This window comes from Zerene cesonia, chromosome 9, assembly GCF_012273895.1.
Source record: "Zerene cesonia ecotype Mississippi chromosome 9, Zerene_cesonia_1.1, whole genome shotgun sequence".
Lineage (NCBI taxonomy): Eukaryota > Metazoa > Arthropoda > Insecta > Lepidoptera > Pieridae > Zerene > Zerene cesonia.
The window spans coordinates 5,632,643-5,655,400 of NC_052110.1; the positions used below are offsets into that span (position 1 = coordinate 5,632,643).

Below are 22,758 nucleotides of genomic sequence, written 5' to 3' on the forward strand. Positions count from 1 at the left end.
CAAGTATGTATAATTTTGCATTGCTTAATTTACAAATATGCAGCAATTAGGAAGACATGTTTGTGTGAACTTAGTAAAATAATTAATTATCATCATCATTTGGCGGTATTTCTGGTAAGGTTACAGGCCTATGATGGATTGTGGGCTCATACTGTGGAAGTTTAGCGTGTTTCGGCATGAATTGGACCAGCTCGTATGGTGGAAGATACCATACCCCCACAGAAGATCGGCGTGAAATAGTGCATGTGAATACTACGGTATTTCGTATAGTAGGAGACCTGAAGGTCCAAGTCCCTTTTTCTTAACTTTCCCAGTCCTTTCCTTAATTTCCCATATCAATCCTTTCTTTTTCCCACACCCTATAAAGTCGCCAATGCTTTTGTAAACACGTCTGGTCTTTACAAATGGCTTTACGCCACATTAACAGAGGATATTAGAAAAAATTTTAGCGGCATTTCTAGAATAAAACATCCATTTCAAATAAATCCCTTTATTAATATAATTTGTGCGTATGACACATAGATACATACAATATACATATACAAATTATTATTCAAAAAACGTTCTGCTTGTGTATAGTGATGCAGACATTCGTATTAAAGGTTATGTCTACTGGACACACATTTTCAACATTATAAGATTGTCAAATGCCGACTGACGTATTTAATAATTAGTTGAATACATAAAATTGGACCAATTTGTATAACCAACAGCGTTTTTTATTATATTATATTATTTTTTCGACATTTTTGCTTAACAGTCTGCTATTAAACAATCATCAGGATATAATAGATAAATAGATGAAATACCGAACCTAATACATGCTTGATTCTTGAATTTAAGCCAGAGTGAGCTAGGCGTTTAAGCGTTTCAAAAGTGGTTTTTGTTGAATAAAAAAGTATTAATGTAAAATATAAAAACAAAGCATTTCTTCCAGCGTAAGAACTGTGTTGAACACACCCTAAACTATTAGTGCTTTTGTACTTCGAAGATACAAACCAGGTGATTTTAAAAAGAACTCATATTACGTCAAACACAGCGTCCGTGACGTTTAAAATTATTTGTTTCTCTTCACGCTAACATACCTCGTACCAAGGCACCCAATTGCTTTGCGCCAGCTTCGTTCTTTTTCTTGCAAAACTCTAATTCTGAACAACGCTGCAACCAGGATACCAGGTTGGGATATCTGAAAAAGGAAAAAATATAGTTAGAAACTAGCGGTCCGCCCCGGATTCGCCCGTGGTACATATATATTCTATAGCCTTCCTAAGGGCTATCTAACACTGAAATATTTTTTCAAATCGGACTCAGCTTTATAATATTAGTATAGATTGGGAACCAAGATTGTCAAATATTTTGAGTTTGCGCCTGATGTAACAGCAAGTGATCGCTAGTTTAAGTATAATTTACACAAAGACTGCATTTTCAACTGATTTCAAAAAATTAAGGGGTTATCAAATCGACTGCATTTTTGTGTATGACCTCATATTTTTATACTCGGTTAATCGATTTTTATGATTTTTCATTATTTGAAAGCTAGTGCCTCGCATGTGATTCCATTTAAATTTGGTTTAGTTCTGACAGTTTGAAGGCAGTTTCATTTTTTGTTAAGAACTTAAAATTAGGGTATATAAGAATAACTCTATAAGGGGGGACTGCTGAAAGTGACACACGGTTGATTGGAACATTCCCGCAGTCTCGTCAAATAGGCTGCGTCGGAACACGATGCGGTTTTAGTGGTTTAGTCAATAAGAATTCTGCACAACCCACGGCTCACGATGTTACAAGTTGTACTAACAAGAAGTCAACTCACTTGTCAGAATCGACAGGGACAATTTCATTCAAACTGCTGAGGCTAGCGTAGCAGCAGATATCAGCAATGGTGAACTCATCTCCGGCCATCCACTGTTTCGTGAGGAATTTCTCCGAAAACTCATAGCTGCTTTTTATTTTCTCTAAGTTGTCTGAAGCAATTTCCTTCGCACCGAAGAAAACTATTGGTGCCTAGAAATGCGTAATATATATAAATATGTTTCATTAAAAGGTAGGTATTAATAGATTTGGCCGTCGATTCGAGACCATATTGTCACATTGGTTGTATAAATGTTGCACGCGTTTAGAATAACGCGTAAAAAGGACTGTCCTTTTATGCACTTATAACAATACTAGCTTTTGCCCGAGGCATCGCACACGTTAAATTCGGAGTAAAATGTCTTCATCCCCCTCCTCTTTTATCACTATTATACTATTATACATATCAATCTTCCTCTTGAATTACAAAACAGTTAGCATAAAAATCTGTTGCGGTATTTTAGAGATCTTAGTATATAGACACACAAACAGACAGTATAGCGAAAAGTAATTTTCGTTCTTACTAAAAGGTACATTATTTTAGTACACCTGTTATTCAAACAAATTTTGTGAATTCCGATAGATGGCGCTATTAGAAATATATGATTTGACCCATACATTCCGCTAGAACCATCTAGTAATTTTTTACTCTATGCTATATTACTTACAACAGTGTACCGCAAAGATGGGAACAGAATACCGCTGTCGAAATGTAATCTATGGTCGATAATGGCTCGCGATTGAGGTTCTTGAGGGTACAGGGAGTCGTCTTTTGCATATTTGGACACGAGATATCCAGCGATTGCGTGGCTAAAAGAATAAAGTTAAAGTATAAAAGTACCCGTCCCTGTTTCAGCAGGCTTTCAAATAAAATAATATCAACAAACAGTATTTTATATATATGTTTTGATAATAAAACTATACAAGATATTATCAGAAAACCGTGTTACAAAAGCCAAGAACGGATGAAATTCAAAAGCCTTTATTAAAAAAAAAAATTACCTGTCCGCCAAGACAAAATCGTCGTCTTTCAAAACTGGTATTGTATGTTGTGGATTCATCTAAAAAAAATTATGGCATGTTTATAGTACCTACATGATAAAAATCAGAAAAAAAAATTCTACGATATTTATTTGAAATAATAATTGAATAAATTTCACAGAACAATTTATACTATAAAAAACAGGTCGAACAAAATAAAAACATTGTATTGTAGAATTTGAAATAATAAAATTTCTTCAAATTAAGTCCTATTTGTTTTCAATTTTGTTCGATTCTTTTAATTTTATAAACCCTATATATAAATTCTTTAATTCTTTTAAAACGGCCATTTATGTTTTTTACCAAATAAGCAACAATAATTAGTCGCAAGAAATAAAAACAAAACAAATAATCTACACGTACTTTCAAATACTCGTCCGATAAATGTTCCTTTTCTAGAAGATTCACATCAATATATTCCGCGGGTAGATTCAGAAGGTCGAGGACCATCATGGCGGCCCGCGCGGGGGGACTGGCGTCCATCTTGTATAACGTTAGCACCATTTTTTATCTGTAATGTAAATGTTATGTGTAAGTAAAATAGTTATTTCCTACAAAAGACGTCACCGACGTGTCTGAGAGAATTTTGTTTTCAAACGATCGTCGATCGAGCGAAAATCAACGGTGTCATGGAATAACTAAATGAAAAAAAAATCTGTGAAATAAGGACCTCTTTTGTTTTTGGGACAGAAAGACTACTTCGGCTTAACATAGTAATAAATTTAATTTACTTGGTTTTACATTTTGCTTGGATAGAAATACTATATAATTTTGCCTATAATATAAGCCATATTATAATATAGTTTAGGTTTTTTAAGACTTAAGATAAGATAGACTCAAATATTTATTATTCATTTCAGCTTGGAAAAAGTCTTAGCAGACAGATGGACAGCGCAGTGATGTTATAAGGGTCCCTTTTTTCCTTTAGAGGTACGGGTAACCGTCAGAAATCATATTATAACTGGGATCAATATGATTATTGAATCAACTCATGACACACACACACAAATAGATTTTTGTAGAAAAAAGTAATGATTAGATAACACAAGTCATACCGTTCCTTAAGAATTAAATTATGAGTTATTATTTTTCTTATCAGTATGTTCTTCACTATTCCAACTAAGATAATGTTGGTTTTACGATTTAATCAATTTTGCAATTTTTATACAAACAATGACATAGACTTTTTTTAAGTATAATTAAGATAAATCAATCGTTTTATCATGACAAAGTAAGTGCTACATTTAATATCCGCGTGAATATTAAAAAGATCAACGTTCGTTTATAAACGCGAAAATTGCATCATAGAATTTCAACTGTCGGCAATGGAAGTTTTTTTGTGTCGAAGCCAGCAACCAAGTTAATGGTGTGTCTGATGAAGCGACACCGCCTCCCATGAATATTTGTGTAGTAAAACCTTTAATTCGTTGCCCTGTTTTAAAGGATAAGGAAAGGATATAATGGGTTGTAAAGGAATGGAAAAAGATGATAAACGAATCGGGCCTACAATCTATACTATTTCTAAATAAATATAACTAAAAATTATTAAAAAAAAATCATTTTTGAGTTTGTAACACTTTTAAATGAATTTTGGAGTCAGCAAATAAATGCCTTCTTCCGGACTGAGCTAATATTATAGTTAGAATAGTTAAAATACTAGTCTAAATTTCTTTATACCTCTAGGTCTGGTTGTCTTGAAGAAATCGCTGAAAAGCTATTAGATAGCAATTTTTTTTTATAATTAGACTAACTTTTGCCCGCGGCTTCGCACTCGTTAAATTCAGAGTAGTTTAATGGATGTTTTTATGCATATAAACTTCTTGAATCACTCTATATATCAAGAAAAACCCCATCAAAATCCGTTGTGCAGTTTTAAAGATTTAAGCCTACATAGGGATAGAGAAAGAAAATCTTAATACCGTCGCAAGCAAACAGCTCAATCGCATTCATCTATAACATCGTTTTCAATTATACTATATAAAATATAATAATACCCCTGCGGTATCTTATAGCTTAATTACTTTTGTAAATTTAGAAATCTTTTTAACGGATTTTAAACGCGATTTATTCGTTTCGTTCAGTCTTCCCGTGATCACGCTCGCTGTGCAGTGTTCGAAACGGCGGGTTAATAATAATAAAAATATAATGAATAAATCGCGTTCTAAATCCGTCAAAAAGCTTTTCATTTCTAAATGTATAACAGTCGCGTAAAATGAAACACAAGAAAATACTACTTTGTAAGTTTAAGATTAGCTAGAGCCTGTATTTAGGGCTAAAACCTAGTGCTTGAACGAATTTCCTAGGGTTAAATAACTAGGACTTAGAATATTTTAGCACAACTGTGATAATATTTTGTTAAGATGCTCCGTTCTCCGTTTGTTTATGCTGCGTGCACCATATTATGCGATATTATTCAAGCGGTTATATTGGTTAACTAGCTGAAGGCCGCGGCTTCACTTGCGTGATACTTTCTTGAGGGTCATCAGCCCATATATGTTCCCACTGCTGGGACCCAGGCCTCCTATGAGGGTTCAGGCCACAATCCACCACGCTGGCCAAGTGCGGGTTGGCAGATGTCGTCGAACTTTTAATTCTTGGACATGCCGGTTGCATGCATGTTTTCCGTCACCGTTTTAAGCAGTGGTTATGTGCAGATAGATTGAAAAATCAATTTATTTCCTGCACGCTCGCCCGGTCTCCTTACGTATCTATTTTGAAGTCCTAGGTTCTCACCACTGAGCCACTACTGCTTTTTTAGCCACCACTACTCTCTTGAGTAACCAGGCTATAAATTCTATATATCTTAGTCAAGGGAAAGGGGAACAAACATCTTGATAGATTCCTAACAGACTTTCACCTTTATAATTTTAATAGGTAGTGGGAGACCGTGGCCTTTTCACGAATGGATAAAATCGAGCAGCGGTGAAATACTAGGAGACCTATTTGTAATTTTTTACCTTTCGTGTCTATTTGAGTATATTTTTTCATGTCGTAGTTAACATAGGAGCTGATGGTAAGCGCTACCACCGCTCACGAACATTGGCAAAGGCGTAAGGACATTTAAAAAGACCTTACGCCTTGCAACTCGATTGCCGACTTTAAGCGGTAGGTATGTTTATTAAAGAATAGATTTATAAGCAACACAGGGGATTGGACTAGGAAGGGTAAAGATAAGGTACTTTATTTATAAACATTATCTCCTTTTAAAAAAATACCCTTAAAGTACGCTTGTACAGTTAAATAAGAAACAAATAAAAAAGTTTTAAGCAGTGATGCAGACGTAGTGAAATAATTTCGTGTTTTTAAGGATACTTTCAAAAGTAAATGTAAATGTTAAATAAAAAAGTCAAAATTGCTTTTTTCTATAAAATGTAACGTGTCCATTAAAATATAGCCTAAATTATAAACGTTGGTTAAAAATAAAGATGACTGAATACCCTCAACAGTTTGATAAGTACAAATAACGAGATGTAATGACGACTTCCTGATAAGAGCATTGCATCACAATTCGCATCGATTATGCAAACAGAAACAAAACTTATTGCTTAAGTTAATCGCATTATCAGTTATCTGCTTATAAAAATGCAAAAACGCCTTACCCTATGTCATAATTATAAGGTACTAACTGCGCCTCGCGGTTTCACCCGCGTAAGTCCGTATCCCGTGGGAATATCGGGATAAAATGTGCCTATATGTTATTCCAGTTGTCCAGCTATATACGTACCAAATTTCATTGCAATCGGTTTCAGTTTTTAATCGGTTAAAGAGTAACAAACATACATATACATATATCCATCCTCACAAACTTTCGCTTTTATAATATTAATATAAATGAGGAAAATCTTTTTCGTCATACCAACGTTGAGAATATATTGTTATTTAAAATATAAAGTGATGCGCTTCTAGAGAAATGATAAATGGTTCACAGTGAAACTGTGTAAGCTTGCTTGAAGGTGTGAACTTAATATCTGAACCAATAAATTAGATTGGAGTGTCTGTTTGTCATATTAAAATAATCGATTTTTAATAAATAGACATATAAGCCCGGTAGGTATGTGTGCCAAAAATACATTTCGACACAATTTTGTCTGTCTGTTTGCTCCGGTTTATCTCTGGAACGGCTTCACCGTTTTTAACAAGACTTTCAGTGGCAGATAGCAACTGAAATAAGAAATATCTTATACTACTTTTATTCCAATATTTCCACGAGATCTTTATTATTAAAAAAAACTCATTAACTTGAGTAAAGCTTCGGGATGGAGCTAGTTTATAAATAAAACTATTCATGACTGTCTCCAAACATAAACATTGCCAAGTTAAAAACAATAGGCGGTTTTATTTTATCAGTAAACGAAGTAAAATTGTAATAAGCCAATGTACGTAAATTATTATTAACTAGCTGCCCTCCGCGGTTTTACCTGCGTAATCCCGTAGGTATATCGGAATAATAAGTTGCCCATATGTTATTCCAGTTGTCCAACTATCTACGTACAAAATTTCATTGCAATCGGTTTAGTAGTTTTTGCGTGATGGAGCAGCAAACACACACACATCCTTACAAACTTTCGCATTTATAATATTAGTAGGAAGTAGGATGTTTGAAAATTGACCTTTAGGACTTATTGTAGAATATTAGTACAACAGATTTCGACCATTAATTTTTATTGTACATCTTTGTATGATTGTAGACGAATCAAACAAAAACCGCCCTGCGAAATTCTTAATTATCTAAGGATACATAAGCATTTCACATTTACACGGGCACTACCTCCGCGAATGCGCTACCCGCATTTCAGGGAAATTTAGGAATATAAATTCCAGGCAACTTTAGGAAAGATAAATTTTGAAAAGAAAGAAAGTGCATAAATACATACAAGAACACACATACATACATAAGAATTCAGAAACGAAAAAATGAAAAGCATAACATGGAACCCAGTCAAAATAACATTATGGAGATAAATCAATGGATTTATTTAAATTCATATCAATTAGTAAATATGAGGACTTTGTATGTAATTTGAAATATTCTATTTACATTTAACATATTATTTAAAGACGTTACAAATTGCTTTACTACAATATTATAATCATTAAGTATACATAAATATACATAAATACACTGTCAGTGTATCTTATTCACATAGATACTTAAACCTCTAATTCTGGTCGCTACAACGGCTTTTCAACTGACTACAAAGAGGTTATCAATTCGAATGGTTAATTTTTTTCATGTATTTGTTGTCGCCTAACCGTGTACCGGTTTAACCGATTTTTATGCTTCTCGTTCTTTTTTTTTAATTTGATGGCAGTTTTTTTTATGTTATTTATCGATTACGTCCATAGCTTTTGATGATGATTGATGTATTCTAACACTACGTAAAAGAAAGAAACATTATAAATCTGGATAAAGCTTAAATTTGACAATTCGCGCGAAGCCCGCTAGACGTCTGTCATTAAATTATTCAAAAAATATATTTGTATTCGTTGTATGTACATTATGCAATGATTTGACCAACGCCACTTAAATATCACACCCAATTATCCTCGTCACAACGTAAAAACAAATATATCTATACAGTATTTTCTTGTGTTTGAGAATAAATTGCGATTCAAATCCGTTAAAAAGTATTTAATTTCGAAATTCAATATAAAAAAGTTAACTCACATATCTAAATAAAAATACTATGTATTTTATGCGTCAATATACCAAAAACGCAACAAAACGGTAAAAAAATCATTAAAAACGATAAAAAAAGCTTCAAACCAGGCCTCTGAATTGGTTGAAAAAAGCAACAGAAAATTAAATACAAATTATAAAACACAAAAAAAAAAAAATTATAAAAACAGTTTTTGAACTGATACATCAAATAGTTCCACAAGAGAATTGGTTAAAAAAGTTCAAAAATAAGAAATAAAACATACCGATAAACACAACAACACTCTTCAACGTTATAATCGTTTTTGATCACTACACTGGCTGGTTGGCTACAAGGCCAACGATAACGACTTAGTTGTGGATTCAACGTACATATACAATCAAATAGCTCACTATGATATGTGTATAAACTAATTTCAATGGAAAACGCAAGTCATACAGCAATTCCAATTTTTATATCTCAAGTTACGCTGTTTTTTTGTTTTTTAAGTCAATAAAATTGAAACTGTGTAATGAATTACGCTTTTATAGTATATCGATATATAAAATAATATTCAGAAAATGATTTTTGAAAATTCATAAGACTTTTTACAAATAAAGGATAACTTATGTCGTGCGTGTTTATATTTTAAAGTTTATTTCGTGTGCGCTTTTGTTTTATAAAAAATAGTTTAAATTTAAAAGATTGTAGCCAAAAATAATAGGTACTTTATAACATAGTAATGGTAGTAAATATCGGGATGAAAAGCCTGCCTATATGATATTCCAGTTGTCCAGCTGCCTGCCTACGTACTAAATTTCATTGCAATCGATTCAGTTTAGCGTGAAAGAGCAACAAACACACACATCCTTACAAACTTTCGCATTTATAATATTAGTAGGATGATTATTATCGAAGTCGATATGTAATGACCGGTGGACATGACGGGTTATTATTGGTTTTATATTTATTTATAGTACATACCTACCATGTCATGTGGATAATGATATTGATAAATACGTGAGATTGATTATTTTAACCCGACTGCGACAGAAGGAGCATAACATTTTTGGAACGTATATGTATGTATGTGACTAAGAATGTCCATTTCTTTCGACCTATAACCAAAACCGCTGGACAGATTTTACTATATGAGAGGTCGTTGTTATCGTCAGAATTGTGGTAGGGATATTGTTTTATGATTTGACATCAATGTAAAATTTTCGTCAAAACAAAAAAGGGCCGGGGCCACTTTTTCTTTAGACGAATGACTACGAGCTCGTGGCCTCTTCATTAAAGCGTTGGAAGACAATGGGGTTTAAGTCGGTAAGAATCCGACATAACCCACGGCTCTCTCTCCGAGGCCGTGGGTATCTATATAAGGTTTCTTTACTCAAAAAAGGGGGGGAGTTCGGTTGCCCACTCTAGCATAAAAAATATAACACTTCATACATCAATGGTGGAAACAACGACGTGTAACAAATAGTTTAAATTATTAGTGACAAATAAACAGCTGGCTACACGACAATCAACCATTAGGACATGAAAACCATAGAGTATTGGTACTGCAATTATAGGAACATTGATAAATGACTGTTTAAATAATTCATGGCTAATGTTTGACATTAAGACATATGAAATAATCGATGTATGATAAAACTAGCTGCGCCCCGCGGTTTCACCCGCGTAAGTCCGTATTCCGTAAGAATATCGGGATAAAAAGTTGCCTATATATTATTCCAACTGTCCAGCTGTCTAAATACCAAGTTCATTACAATGGGTTCAGTAGTTTTTGCTTGAAAAAGCAACAAACACACACACATCCTTACAAGCTTTCGCATTTATAATATGAGTTGAATATAATTATAAATTACTAGCGGTGCGCCCTGGCTTCACTAGTACCTTATGTCTCTCCATAGGAACCTTTTGCCTTGACAAAAAGGTTAAAAAAGTTAAGCCGAATCGGTCCAGCCGTTTTCGAGTCTTAGTTTTAGCAACACATTTGGCGATTCTATTACATAATACTAACTTCATGCCCCGGCTCCGCCCGGGTAGTCATTTATCATTATTGAAATAATATAAACTATCCTATCTTTTGAATTGGATCAAACTACACACGGTATGCAGTTTTGATTAAAATCGGTTGAGTAGTTCAGGACGCCATCGCGGCCAATGTGACATGTAATTTATATAAATATTAATATATGCATATATATAGTGTATCTACTGGAATAACTTATAAGTTACTTTCTCTTGGACCACTTTCCACGCAGAAACCGGCCCCTGCTAGAACAAGCCAAGCCATGGCTTTTCACTTACTATTAGAGTTTATGTTATCTGCGCTTTTAGTTAACAAATAGTAAATAAATTTTCTTATGTACACACATGTCCTGCAATTTGAACAGTAATTTCAAATAATAATCACTTGAAAAGCAACACAATATTCAATTGCATAAGTTTTTTATTTTAAATCGAAACGGCTGCATAATTTTAAAAATCGCCGACGCGACGTGAACATCGAACTTAATATTTTAACGAAATTGTATTCAAGTGCAATAAATTACACTTTTAATCTGAAGCAGTGATTCTGTTGAAATGAAACCTCATAAATTTAAACCTGTAGGTGGATAATAATTGAACTGAGACTTATAACAGCAGATAAATTATTTAAGTATTATTTTTTAACACTTTCATTATTTCCGGTGTTTTATTATTTAATATACTAGCTGCGCCCTGCGGTTTCACCCGCGTAAGCGTATAATATTAGTAGGACTGGTAGGACTAGTAGGATTATGTTTGATCGATGTATTTGTATGAAATATTATAATATCATCTGATCTATATCTTGATCGCTGTCTATATTGCCTGAGACACAGTATAACAATTCTTAGATAATTTTATGAATTAAAATAATTGCTAAAATTAAATATATTATCATGATTATAAACACGTTTTTTTCGTAATTAAACGAGAATGTGAGTTTTCTTAAACATAAATATAATCTTTGTCAAATAATAAATATAGTTTAAGTTTAAAATGTGCGCAACATCTTACTTAGCAAAAGCGCCATCTATTCGTATTATATGTTACTATTATAAAGTTGTAAATGATAGAATAATTTAGTGTAACGAAAGCGGAATTTCATAAGTAAAGGTTCCAATTATATTTGATAGATGGCACTCAAACGAAATAATTTATCTGAATCATTTTAGTTTTCATAATATATTTAAAGATAGAGCCTAAATAAATTCACGTTATAACCCAACCAAGTTTTAAAGATCTACAGAACAGTCCAAGATCCCAGAGCTATAAAAAGTCACGTACTTTCCAATAGACGAAACGTGGAGGATTGAGTTTATTTTTATTTTTGATTTAGCGGGCATCTGGTCTGGTTGTTCACCGGAGGTTCAACGTTTGCAGAGGTAGGGCCGCTGCAAATCCATTGTTCACTTTAAAGACTAAAGGAAATAAGAATATTTACTACGATTTATGCCTACTTGCTAGTTCTTTGCCACAGCGCAATGTGATTATTGTGGATTTTCACTCGATCAATCTTTTCAGTGTTTGAGCGTAACATATTAAATAAGAATAACATGTTTAAAGGTATACACATACACAAAAAACACACACAAACACGAGCAGTCACACTCACACATACCCATGAACATACGTGCTACAATTTATAAATTAAGTTTTTACTAAATTTTTTTCTCCTATAAAATAAATAATTGTTATGATATTAATTTCCATTTGACCGTAATATTTAAGGTGCTTGTATTTTTGAATCGCCCATAGCAAATAAAATTAAAGAATAAGCTATAAAGCGTAACTCAGGGTCCCAAGATACAAGTATATTGCTTAGTTTGGGGCCCACTGTAATTTAATACTTAGAGTAATTCATTATTCATGTCAATGTAAAGAAAAGCCTTGATAGCGTAAGCACTGTTTTATGTATGAATATACACAATATATATAAATAAGAAAGAAAGAATGAAAAACATTTATTTTGTCACTGACATACACACAAACAACAGATCATAACATAAAACAGAAGCATGTGTGGCGTGTACCAAAAATGTGCCAAAAAGGGATAATTGGATAAATAAATTAATTTCATTTCATATATTGAAAAGTTACACCTTTTCTATCATAGCGTGTAACCGCTATGTTGGTAAGCGATGATCATTTACAGAGGTAGAGCCTCTGCATATATTCTTCTTTTCTGTTGGTATAAATTGGCAAGGAAAGGATGGATGACTTATCGTCAGAATCGTACAGAATTGGACTGGGAAGGTGTGGTAAAGGATACGGTATATTACATTACCAGATGAAGAGAAGGTTATTTTCTGAGATTTACCCAAATAGTCTTTAAGCGACATATATATTTAAACGTATTAAACACAATACTTATTAATTTTATAAAGTCCCTAACACTATTGGCGTTAGTTTGACAAAGGCTTGGACAGAAACTAGTTCAATTATAGATAAGACAAGGGCTAGCGAAGTCGTAATAACTTTGTCAGTTGGTGTCCCAACAATTTTCTTGGAGTTGTACCAGTTTATATCTTGCCGAGATGTTTATTTAATTTTATGTATCTCAATGGCTGTAACAAAACTTTATTTTCATTGCATTAAAATCTAGGCTATAATATAAAGCTGAAGGGTTTATTTGCTTGTTTGGACGCGCAAATCTCAGGAACTGCTGTTGTTGTTGAACCATCAGAAAAATTATTGTAGTCTTAGATAGTTTCTCCATTTGTTGAATCTAACCTACTAATACGAACAATAATAAAGAACGTATATATAATAATAATAAAGAACGTATGGAAAATAATAAATAATAATAAAAATCATCTTTATTTAGTTCTCACAACATTGGTCCATAACAAAAACTTAAAAATAGAGAAAAGAGAAAGGATAAGAAAGAGGAAAATATATTATATATAATAAGAAAATATATTTTCACACAGAACCCTCCGTCGGGATCTGTATGAAGTTTGGTGCAGAGGTAGATTATAGTTAGATTAACACATAGGCTACATTGGGGCTGGGTACCATGCGAGTGAAGCCGCACGTTCCAGCTAGTATAACATTACGCACGAAATCGACAAAACCATTGGGCATGGGTATAACCGATACTTATAAAGACTCAAACTAAATATCACATCTGTTTTAATTTAAAAAAGGGAACAATAAAAAAATTGCTGCTCCATAATTGTTTAATTATTTTATACGCAAATTAATTATAATCCATTGAAACAGTGCTATAATTTTACCTATTTATAAAAGAAAATTCTAGTTTTAAAATACTAAGGTATTTTTCATAAGATGCCATTCTGAAGCCAGAAAATCTCTAGACATTAAATAAAAGAAAATGACTTTGGTTTACAAAAATATGTCTAAAATAATAGTAAATAACCAGAACATTACTTCAGCATTTATGTAGTATAAATTAATCACATATTAAATAGGATATTTCACTACTAACAAAAAGTATGTGATTCTTTAGGTTTAAGAGGTGCTCTGTGAGAGTAGTAAAGGTAGTGTAGCAGATAGTAGGGAATCCTACTAATATTATAAATGCGAAACTTTGTAAAGATGTGTGTGTGTGTTTGTTGCTCTTTCACGCCAAAACTACTGAACCGATTGCAATGAAATTTGGTACGTAGAAAGCTGGACAACTGGAATAATATATAGGCAACTATCCCCGTATTACTACGGGATTCGGACTTACGCGGATGAAACCGTGGGGCGCAGCTAGTATTTATATATACTAATCATAATAAGTATGTGATTTTAGTGTTTACTAGGTGTTCTAAGAGACTAGTAGATAAAAAGAGTGAAAGAGTAAGTTAAATTATAAGGAATAGAATTTTTCAACTCTAACGACAAATATCTTTCATTTAATCTTCTTTCTTGCTTAAAAGTGTGTAGTAGCTGTACGATCCTTTTAGTATCTGCAAAAATATATTGTATAAGTATTTTAAAGTCGAAATAAATCAAATTGGAGACACTAAATGGTCTAACCATATATAAATTAATTGGATTCCCACGGCCGCATCTTCACCGACACTTAATAAACCGTAAAGTAATATATCTGTGGAAGGATGTTATGACGGAAATATTTAGAAATATTCGCCAAAAATTAAGTGAATTTAACGGTTATTTTATCTTCTCGCATTAACAGCTCGCACAAAGAGGTGACGTCTATCGAGTCATCTAGTTTTGTATTGATTATTCAAGTACCTTTCAGGAAAAGTACAGTTCGAGTTAAAGTACACCAGCGATTCCGATTACTAACCGAAACAAGCACTAATACAATCTCAGTTTTTTTTAATAATAATTTCAACTTTCACAGATTTAATCTTTAACAAATATGTTAACAATGTAATTGTCATACCATAACAAAGGTAGACACAGTAAGCTTAGTGAAGGGCCCAGCGGTGAACACAATCGTTCTGTTCAACTGCCCACCGAGTAGTGCGACGCTGCGGCGCACGCGCACCCCCTGCGACCACCACGCACTGCTATACACTCCTGAGTCCACTCCGAGATTCTAGAACATATATGGAATTTTTTCTGGGTAGTTATTTATCGTAATTGAAATAATACAAATTATCCTATCTTTTAAGTTGAATCAAACTGCACATGGTGTAAAAATTTTATTAAAGTCGGTTGAGTAGTTTAGGAGTTCATGGCGGACAAACAAAGTGACATTTAGATTTAAATTACATTATATTATCACATTACCACACGTAATAAGCCGCGATTAAAGCAAATTTTGTTGACAAAACACTCTATAAATCTATAAACATAATTTAAATGTATACCTTTAATCTCTATGCGTTTCAAAAATTCAATCAATTGGATTCAGAATTTCTTACCCAAAAAGCAAAAAAAAAAGTATTCATTTACATGTCTTCCCTTCAATTAATTTAATTATTTTTATATTTATATTATCAAGCGAAAAATTATTAATGACTCTTCTATAAAAAATAACTCACAGTAAAGGAAACAGTATTACTATGCCAACAATACAAAAAGAGTTGGGCAATCAGAGCTATCAAATACTCCGCAATCCATATCCGCTGCATACTTGTTGTACCTTCCTATAAATAAATCATATGCGTTAAAAGTAAATGTAATTATTTTATACAAGCTTTCCGCCCAGGGCTTTGCTCGCGTGACCTAGAATTTGGTACGTCGCGTAATTTCAAAGAGGCAGTATTACAGACAGAGTTAGTATTGTATTTATATTATTAACATACATTATTGTTTATATTGCGAGTATGTTATTGAAATTACATTATGCCACACCCAAAATTTCTTACGAACAGGGCTGTTTCTTAGCAAAAACCGTATCAGCCGCTTCAATACATAAAATTAATTTCTGTATAGAAAAATTTTAAATATAAGATTTATACTCAATTTAATGAAAACAGTTTTCGAACGTTAACGTAACGTACGGATTAATAAATAAATAATTGCTCCAGTGTGTTCTGAATTAAGGAGAAATAATTTCTGACTATCCATTATATAACGAATAGAAAATATAAGTTCCCACAAGAAATCTCGAACTTTAACATTGTACTTACGAAGGAGGTGGGAGTAGAGGGGGCAAGCATTAGTCAATAGCGCTCAGTACTATATATATTTACATTATGAAAAATGCAACATAGCAAAGTACGCAAGATAAAAACTATAATACATAGTTGGCATTCACCGTTTTAATTTACGTAACTACTTATGGTACTATTCGTTTCTTACATAACACTTACTGTAGTCAACTGGACTGCACTAGCACAAATCATGAGAGAACAAATAATTATGTATAAAAACATTACCGGCGATAGTAGGGAATCCAATATTTTGACGTGCCTGAAACATAAATGCAACGTCAGATGGAGTGCTTAAACACTATGCTTTTTAATATATTATCACAATACCTAATATAACTGAAACTTACTTATATAAATTCATGTGATGCTCATGACATTTGCGTATTCTTGAAACTGCTTCATTGTAACTAATATAATCACTACCATTCCCAAAAAGTCTACTGCAATTTATTTTCAAAAGCTCGAGTTGACCGGAGAAAAACGTCATCGAAACTACAGCATTAGAGTCGTATGCTGCAACGATGCCGCCTCCATAAAAACAGATCAAAGTGTGCTCTAAAACCATTACCTTATAACCGAACCCTTTGGTTTTGTCAAAGGGGGCCCACGAGCTCATAATTTCTGGATACGGTACAGTCCCATTTCTTATCTTTACACGGAATTCAGCCGATGACAGAAAGTAAACCAACGGTGCTAAGATAACTGTAAAAACTGTAGCTGTAACCAAACACCAGTAGAAGTAAGTGACGTTTCTAGAATAGTTGGTATAGATGCCAATAATTTTTTTCGTAGTGGAGTCCCTTTTAGACAATTGCTTTTTCTCCGTGGTAGAAACGAAATTAATGATCTTCTTCCAATCGGACTGCCATAGAACAAACGTACCAGCTTTGACCACGCACACTGTACTTAGCATGGAAACTGACAGGTTCCGTAAAGCCATGTCCAGTTCGGAGCGAATGTTCCACAGCTCCACGTATTGACTGACAACGAATAATATAGCTAAAATGTGGAGGATGTTATAAAAAATTCGGGTTATTCCCTGCTTCTGCAGCATTCCCCAAGCCTGTAAACCTTTTAACGTGGGACCTAATAAAGGGTTCGCAGGATCTTCGAGCTTTGATAGCATATTGGAATTCACCAAACCCTTTTGTTGTTTCTAGAAAAAGTTATCGACAACAAAGGGTAAAAGTTCAATATTTTCAATTTAACTAAATTTTATGAAGAACAAACAAAGAGCTATCTGCTGTCCGATTCAGCTGACGAACATGTTGTTAAAATATTTTTTGTATCGCAACCTAAAATTATTGTTAATGGTGTGGGCGGACATGTGTCTCAATATTTTGCTAAAATGACACATGATTATATCTTATTGGAAAGTGAGATTGAAGGTTTTTAGTGTCTTTACGTAGGAAAATAAAACGATGATTGGCAGTTTATACTTTAGAATTGTTTTAATGAAATAGTGTTGTGTAAAAAATTAAAAATGTACAGAAATGTTTTTCTTATATTCCTATTTTATAAAGATACTAGCTGCGCCCTGCGGTTTCACCCGCGTAAGTCCGTATCCCGTAGGAATATCGCAATAAAAAGTTATTAATATTAAATATGTTATTCTAGTTGTCCAGCTGTCTACGTACCAAATTTCAATGCAATTGTTTTTGCATGAAAGAGCAACAAACACACACACATCCTTACAAACTTTCGCATTTTTAATATTAGTAGGATTATTCGAATCAACATAAATATTGTAAAACTGCCCGCGGCTTTCTCGCAGTATAATATTACGTAATAGACGTACATACAGAAGACAAAGTTACTTTCGATTTATAAATCTGCACAGACTTCATACAAATAGTCATGTAACATTAAACCATCTTTTTATGAGAAACTACATTCTAAAAGTTAATTTCATTTTAATTCAGAATTGAAATATTCTGGAATGCTGTCCAGGGAATTTAACTATTATAGCATTCTATATATTCCCGGTAGAAAATCTAATAAAACTTGTTCGCCGTCCGAGCTTTACTCAGAACTAACGCAGTCGATAACCGTATTTCTAGGATACCTAGAATATAAATCAATTTGCCTTTCAATATTCAATGTATTGGATCTTTTACTTATTATTTGTAGTTATTCTTTGACATTGAATATTTCTTAAGAACTTATTTTTGATCTTTTTATTATTTTAGGAGGCAACTGAGGAGGATAAGTAATCAGTTCGAACGCCAAAGTACAATCCGTTCGAATGTGCGCTATTTCAAAGCGATGTCTTATAGGATTCGACTTCTTAACAAGTTTTGATTAATCATCTCAATAGATGGCGTGGGGTGCCCCTTTAGGCACATGAAACCGAAAGAGCAGAAGAAATTCGACTACTGTGGCAGGATCACGGGTGGCCGAGAGACTAGGTGTTGCTACGGTTAGGCAAGAAACGCAGGTTCGAATCCTGCCTCGTGATCAATTTTTTTCTATTCTTTCAAAATTTCTCATTAATAAACCATTTCAATGCTATAAAAAAACTTAAAATTAAAAGTTTTGATAAGTTATGAAAAGCGACATCTGTATCTTACTGACCATTATTCATCCAATAGTAATATAATAATATATATTATCAATTGTGCTTTGATATTTCAAAGCACAATTAATATCCGACAATAGATTTTTAACAAACATATTACAACACTAGCTTACGTCGAGAAATTGTCTTCTTTATGTGTATCTTTATTCATAATATGGCTAGAATTAGAAATATTGTTTATATCCTTATAATCAAGTTCTAGTAATAGGTTACTAGAACTTTAAGGATATTAGAGTTATTTTGGGTTTTAACGCCATACTTCTGCTATAATATATAATTTACGTAATATGTCAGTCAAGTTTCGAATTCTATTGATTTTACTAAACTTTTCATATTGTAATCATAAATTACTGATTATAATTCAATAAGGGTTATTTTTCTATGAGTTCTTTCGGTTATTAAGTAAAAATTTCATAAAAATGTTTTTTTCTGTACTAACTACCAAACACAAACAATATATCGCTAATAATAAAGATACATTGACTGGGCTTGCTTCTTACGAGCTCGTATTAACGAAGTTGGCTATTTTGTAGTACAAGTTATACTTCAATTTCCTTAGTAATTAAAAATAATTTGTTTTGTTTTTAATACTGTAGGCCTCATGAACTAACCTTGCCTTTCATTTATATTTTTTTTAATATTGTAGCATGTTCTGAATCGCGCAAGCGAAATGCGGGGAAATCCCCGTACCTTGCCTTGTACCTTGCCTGTCACTACCTTTGACCATGCGAACCACCTCTGAAACTATAGCTACACCATCCTACTAATATTATAAATGCAATTGTTTGTAAGGATGTGTGTGCGTTTGTTGCTCTTTCACGCAAAAACTATTTAACCGATTGCAATGATATTTGGTACGTAGATAGCTGGACAACTGGAATTACATATAGGCAACTTTTTATCCCAATATTCCTACGGGATACTGACTTACGCGGGTGAAACCGCGGGGCGCAGCTAGTTTCCTTATAAAAGTAAACTTAATTAATGCAAAGAATAGTAAAAAAATATTCATTTTTTGAAATCTACTTTATTGAAAACTCAAAATGGTGCAATATCCAGAACATTAATTGAATTAAAAGAATTCAATTACTTTTGTTTCAAAAAAGTGTAATAGCTGTACGAGGCTTTTAATATCTGAAAATAAAAAAAACTGTTTATTAAACAAAAACAGAGACAACATGAAAATAATTGTTTTCTATAAAGAAAGTCACCGACGTCCCTGAGGGGTACCAATCCAAATTCTAAAATGGGACCTAATGACATCAAATTCAAACACAAAAAGAATCACGTCCCTCCCCCCTCCCCAAAAAAAGAAGGTAATTTAAGAACCTCCTTCGCTTTAGGGACGTCAGTTGATGATGGCCACTAACAATTAAAAATGAAAGATTTTTACCGCAACAAACGTTGAGATATTAAGGTCAGTAAACGGGCCAGCTGAAAAGGCGATAATTTTATTCATTTGACCGGATAGTAAGAGCACATTGCGTCTCATACGGACTCCTTGCGACCACCATTGGCTGAAATATACCCCATCTACTACTGTGCGGCTCTGGAAACAAACATCATATCTAAAAATTATATAATATAGAAAGAAAACCCACGCATATCTCCATTAAATTAGTACTCCACTTAGTGTTCAATGTAAAGAAAAACTGTGAACGGTGGACTGTTTTTAACCGACATTAAAAAAAAGGAGTAAGTTTTATGTACGTCTGTATATTTTTCTATAATAATTTCATGAATATAATATCTTATTAAGTGTTTATGATCGCCAAATTAAATAATTTCCTTACGTATCTATACTGTGTATAAAAGCAAGTGAGACAGTATAATAGATTGTATCGTTAAAGCGTCTATTTTAGATTTTTCAGATAACATACCATCGCATATACTTTATTGCTGTGCCAGCAATATATGAAAAGTTGAGTTACAAGAGCTCCCAAATACTCGGTAATGTACAGCTGTTGCATGGTCGTTGTTCCTTCCTACAAAATGATAACTTTTAAAAGAGGAACATTATGTCTTGTATTATATAATATTAAAGTTTTATAAGCATGGTTTGAAAATGGAATTCCCTTTGAATACGCGAGGAATGCCAGTAACGGATACATTAGAATTCCGAAAGCGTCTAATAAGGGTAAATTTTATTGCATTTACTCTGCTTGGTTATACGTGAAAACTTTTAGGTAAGCTGTTACCTAAAAGGTTTTGTATTTCTATAACTGGACTAATTATATGACCACCATATAGCGAGACCGTGACTGAGAAACTCTTTCCTAGTTGAACTAAATTGGCTGATATAATTTTTATTAAACACACGTAATACCCCATATCTGTCTATATAACTACTAATTTTATTGTCTTTGATTTTATAGAAAACTGTATTATTAATTTCTGTTTTAATCGGCACATTATCCATGTCACCACTGCTCCAAACGTTGAACGGCATGTCGAAGAATGAAAAAGTTCGACGACATGTGACATCTGCCAACCCGTACTCGGCCAGTGTGGTGGATTATGACTTGAACCCCCATAGGCCAATGTCCCTGCAGTAAGAACCAATATGAGTTGATTTTAATACACTTGCCTCTGTCAATTGTGTAGCACTAGCACATATCATCAAAGAACATATAACAATATACAGGAATAAAACCGGAGACAGTACACTGTTCAATATTTTGGCATGCCTGAAAACAAAAATAAATATTATTAAATCTGATATATATTTTCTGTGATATTATTCCTATTTTCCATGCCACTGAAACCTTATTATTAAAATGCAACATAACTATAACTATGTCCCTTACTTGATCAGTTGTACATGATGATGATGGCATTCGAAAATGCGTTGCACTGACTGTGAATTTCTATCGTCAATAAAGACTCTTTTACAATTCTCTTTCAATATTTTCAACTGACCGAAAAAGAACGTCATCAAAACCACAGCATTGCTATCATAGCTGGCAACAGTAAGACTACCATATATGCACATTAAAATATGCTCAACCACCATCACTGCGTAACCATAACCTCTAGATTTATCGAAAGGCGCCCATGAGCTAAGTATTTCTGGATATGGTAAACTTCCATTTCTGATCAGTTCCCGTTGTTCAGAAGATGACCAATAAATAAACAGAGGTGATAATATCATTGCCAATACTGTACAGAAACACAGACACCAATAAAAGTACATTATATTCCGCGAATATTTAGTGTACTCCCTGATAATTCCATTTACGATTCTATCATTTTTCCGTAGCTGTTCCTTTTCTAAGGATGATGCGTAATCAATGACTAGCCTCCAATCTTTCTGCCATAGAACAAAGGTGCACGATTTAAAAACGCAGCTAAGACTGAGAGCAGATACAGATAAATTCCTCAACGCCCTTCCCATGTCTGATCTTATGAACCACAGTTCAATAAATTCTGTAATGAGCGTTACTACTGCAGCGACCTGTATCATTGTAACTTTGCTCAAGATATTATTATTGGATTTCCACATTCCTGCCACATCCAAGCTCCACAATACCGGTCCCAATAAAGGATGATTAGAGTCTTCTAAGCTTTTTGTGAATTTTGTAAAAAAAATCAGCCCCATCTTTTATCGCTACCGTATTTCGCCTACGGTGTTGATAAAAATTATATTTCAATTATGAAATGGTTCATTTTTATATAACAACCCTTTCAATGTTCAGTCGACCGTGTAATTAGTCAGAAAATAATTATGGTCTAGAAAAGCGACTAATCGTTATGACAGTTTTAAAAATTACTTTATAATAGGTTAATTAGAGACAGAATAACGCTTTAAGCTGTTATCATTATTTGTAATTCCGTATTTGTATTAGGTACATGTAACTTGGAATTTTTCGATAAAATAATGTGAAATTTGCTTGTCGTACAATTGTCAATTTTCAAAAAAATTTTCGCAGAAATTTGGAATGACATAGGTACAGCTTGTATAATATCGCATTAAATAGTTATAAGTATATCGGCATCATGTTGAACTTGAGCTTTCTTTTTAGAAAACATT

General features: G+C 33.1%; 3 protein-coding genes across 3 annotated transcripts; all 3 read right to left on the minus strand.

The window, feature by feature from the left end:
* Positions 1-637: 637 nt before the first annotated feature.
* LOC119828972 (glutathione S-transferase 1-like) lies at positions 638-8,950 on the minus strand. Its single transcript, XM_038351314.1, has 6 exons — positions 8,818-8,950; positions 3,256-3,403; positions 2,854-2,912; positions 2,520-2,661; positions 1,814-2,004; positions 638-1,186 (listed from the first exon to the last, which is right to left on the minus strand). The coding sequence occupies exons 2-6, from the start codon at positions 3,394-3,396 to the stop codon at positions 1,072-1,074; spliced, it is 648 nt and encodes a 215-aa protein (XP_038207242.1). The 5' UTR covers positions 3,397-3,403; positions 8,818-8,950; the 3' UTR covers positions 638-1,071.
* A 5,484-nt stretch (positions 8,951-14,434) lies between these two features.
* LOC119829178 (odorant receptor Or2-like) lies at positions 14,435-19,351 on the minus strand. Its single transcript, XM_038351579.1, has 6 exons — positions 19,340-19,351; positions 16,498-17,306; positions 16,310-16,409; positions 15,536-15,640; positions 14,932-15,087; positions 14,435-14,488 (listed from the first exon to the last, which is right to left on the minus strand). Exons 1-6 carry the CDS (start codon positions 19,349-19,351, stop codon positions 14,435-14,437), a joined length of 1,236 nt encoding a protein of 411 aa, XP_038207507.1.
* A 463-nt stretch (positions 19,352-19,814) lies between these two features.
* Positions 19,815-22,326, minus strand: LOC119829179 (odorant receptor 43a-like). Its single transcript, XM_038351581.1, has 5 exons — positions 21,536-22,326; positions 21,316-21,415; positions 20,609-20,713; positions 20,122-20,277; positions 19,815-19,862 (listed from the first exon to the last, which is right to left on the minus strand). The coding sequence occupies exons 1-5, from the start codon at positions 22,324-22,326 to the stop codon at positions 19,815-19,817; spliced, it is 1,200 nt and encodes a 399-aa protein (XP_038207509.1).
* Between the last annotated feature and the right edge of the window lie 432 nt (positions 22,327-22,758).

Excerpts from the sequence above, each read along its gene's own strand:
- LOC119828972 (XM_038351314.1), bottom strand. The coding sequence starts at position 3,396 with ATGGTGCTAACGTTATACAAGATGGACGCCAGTCCCCCCGCGCGGGCC. Across the intron at positions 2,662-2,853 it reads GATTTTGTCTTGGCGGACAG|CCACGCAATCGCTGGATATC; the intron begins GTAATTTTTTTT and ends TTATTCTTTTAG. Across the intron at positions 2,005-2,519 it reads CATCTTTGCGGTACACTGTT|GCACCAATAGTTTTCTTCGG; the intron begins GTAAGTAATATA and ends ACGCATTTCTAG.
- LOC119829178 (XM_038351579.1), bottom strand. Across the intron at positions 15,641-16,309 it reads GTGCAGTCCAGTTGACTACA|GAAGGTACAACAAGTATGCA; the intron begins GTAAGTGTTATG and ends ATTTATTTATAG. Across the intron at positions 15,088-15,535 it reads GTAATACTGTTTCCTTTACT|AATCTCGGAGTGGACTCAGG; the intron begins GTGAGTTATTTT and ends TATATGTTCTAG.
- LOC119829179 (XM_038351581.1), bottom strand. The coding sequence starts at position 22,326 with ATGGGGCTGATTTTTTTTACAAAATTCACAAAAAGCTTAGAAGACTCT. Across the intron at positions 20,278-20,608 it reads GCAATAAAGTATATGCGATG|AGCCGCACAGTAGTAGATGG; the intron begins GTATGTTATCTG and ends GTTTGTTTCCAG. Across the intron at positions 19,863-20,121 it reads ATATCTCAACGTTTGTTGCG|ATATTAAAAGCCTCGTACAG; the intron begins GTAAAAATCTTT and ends TTTTATTTTCAG.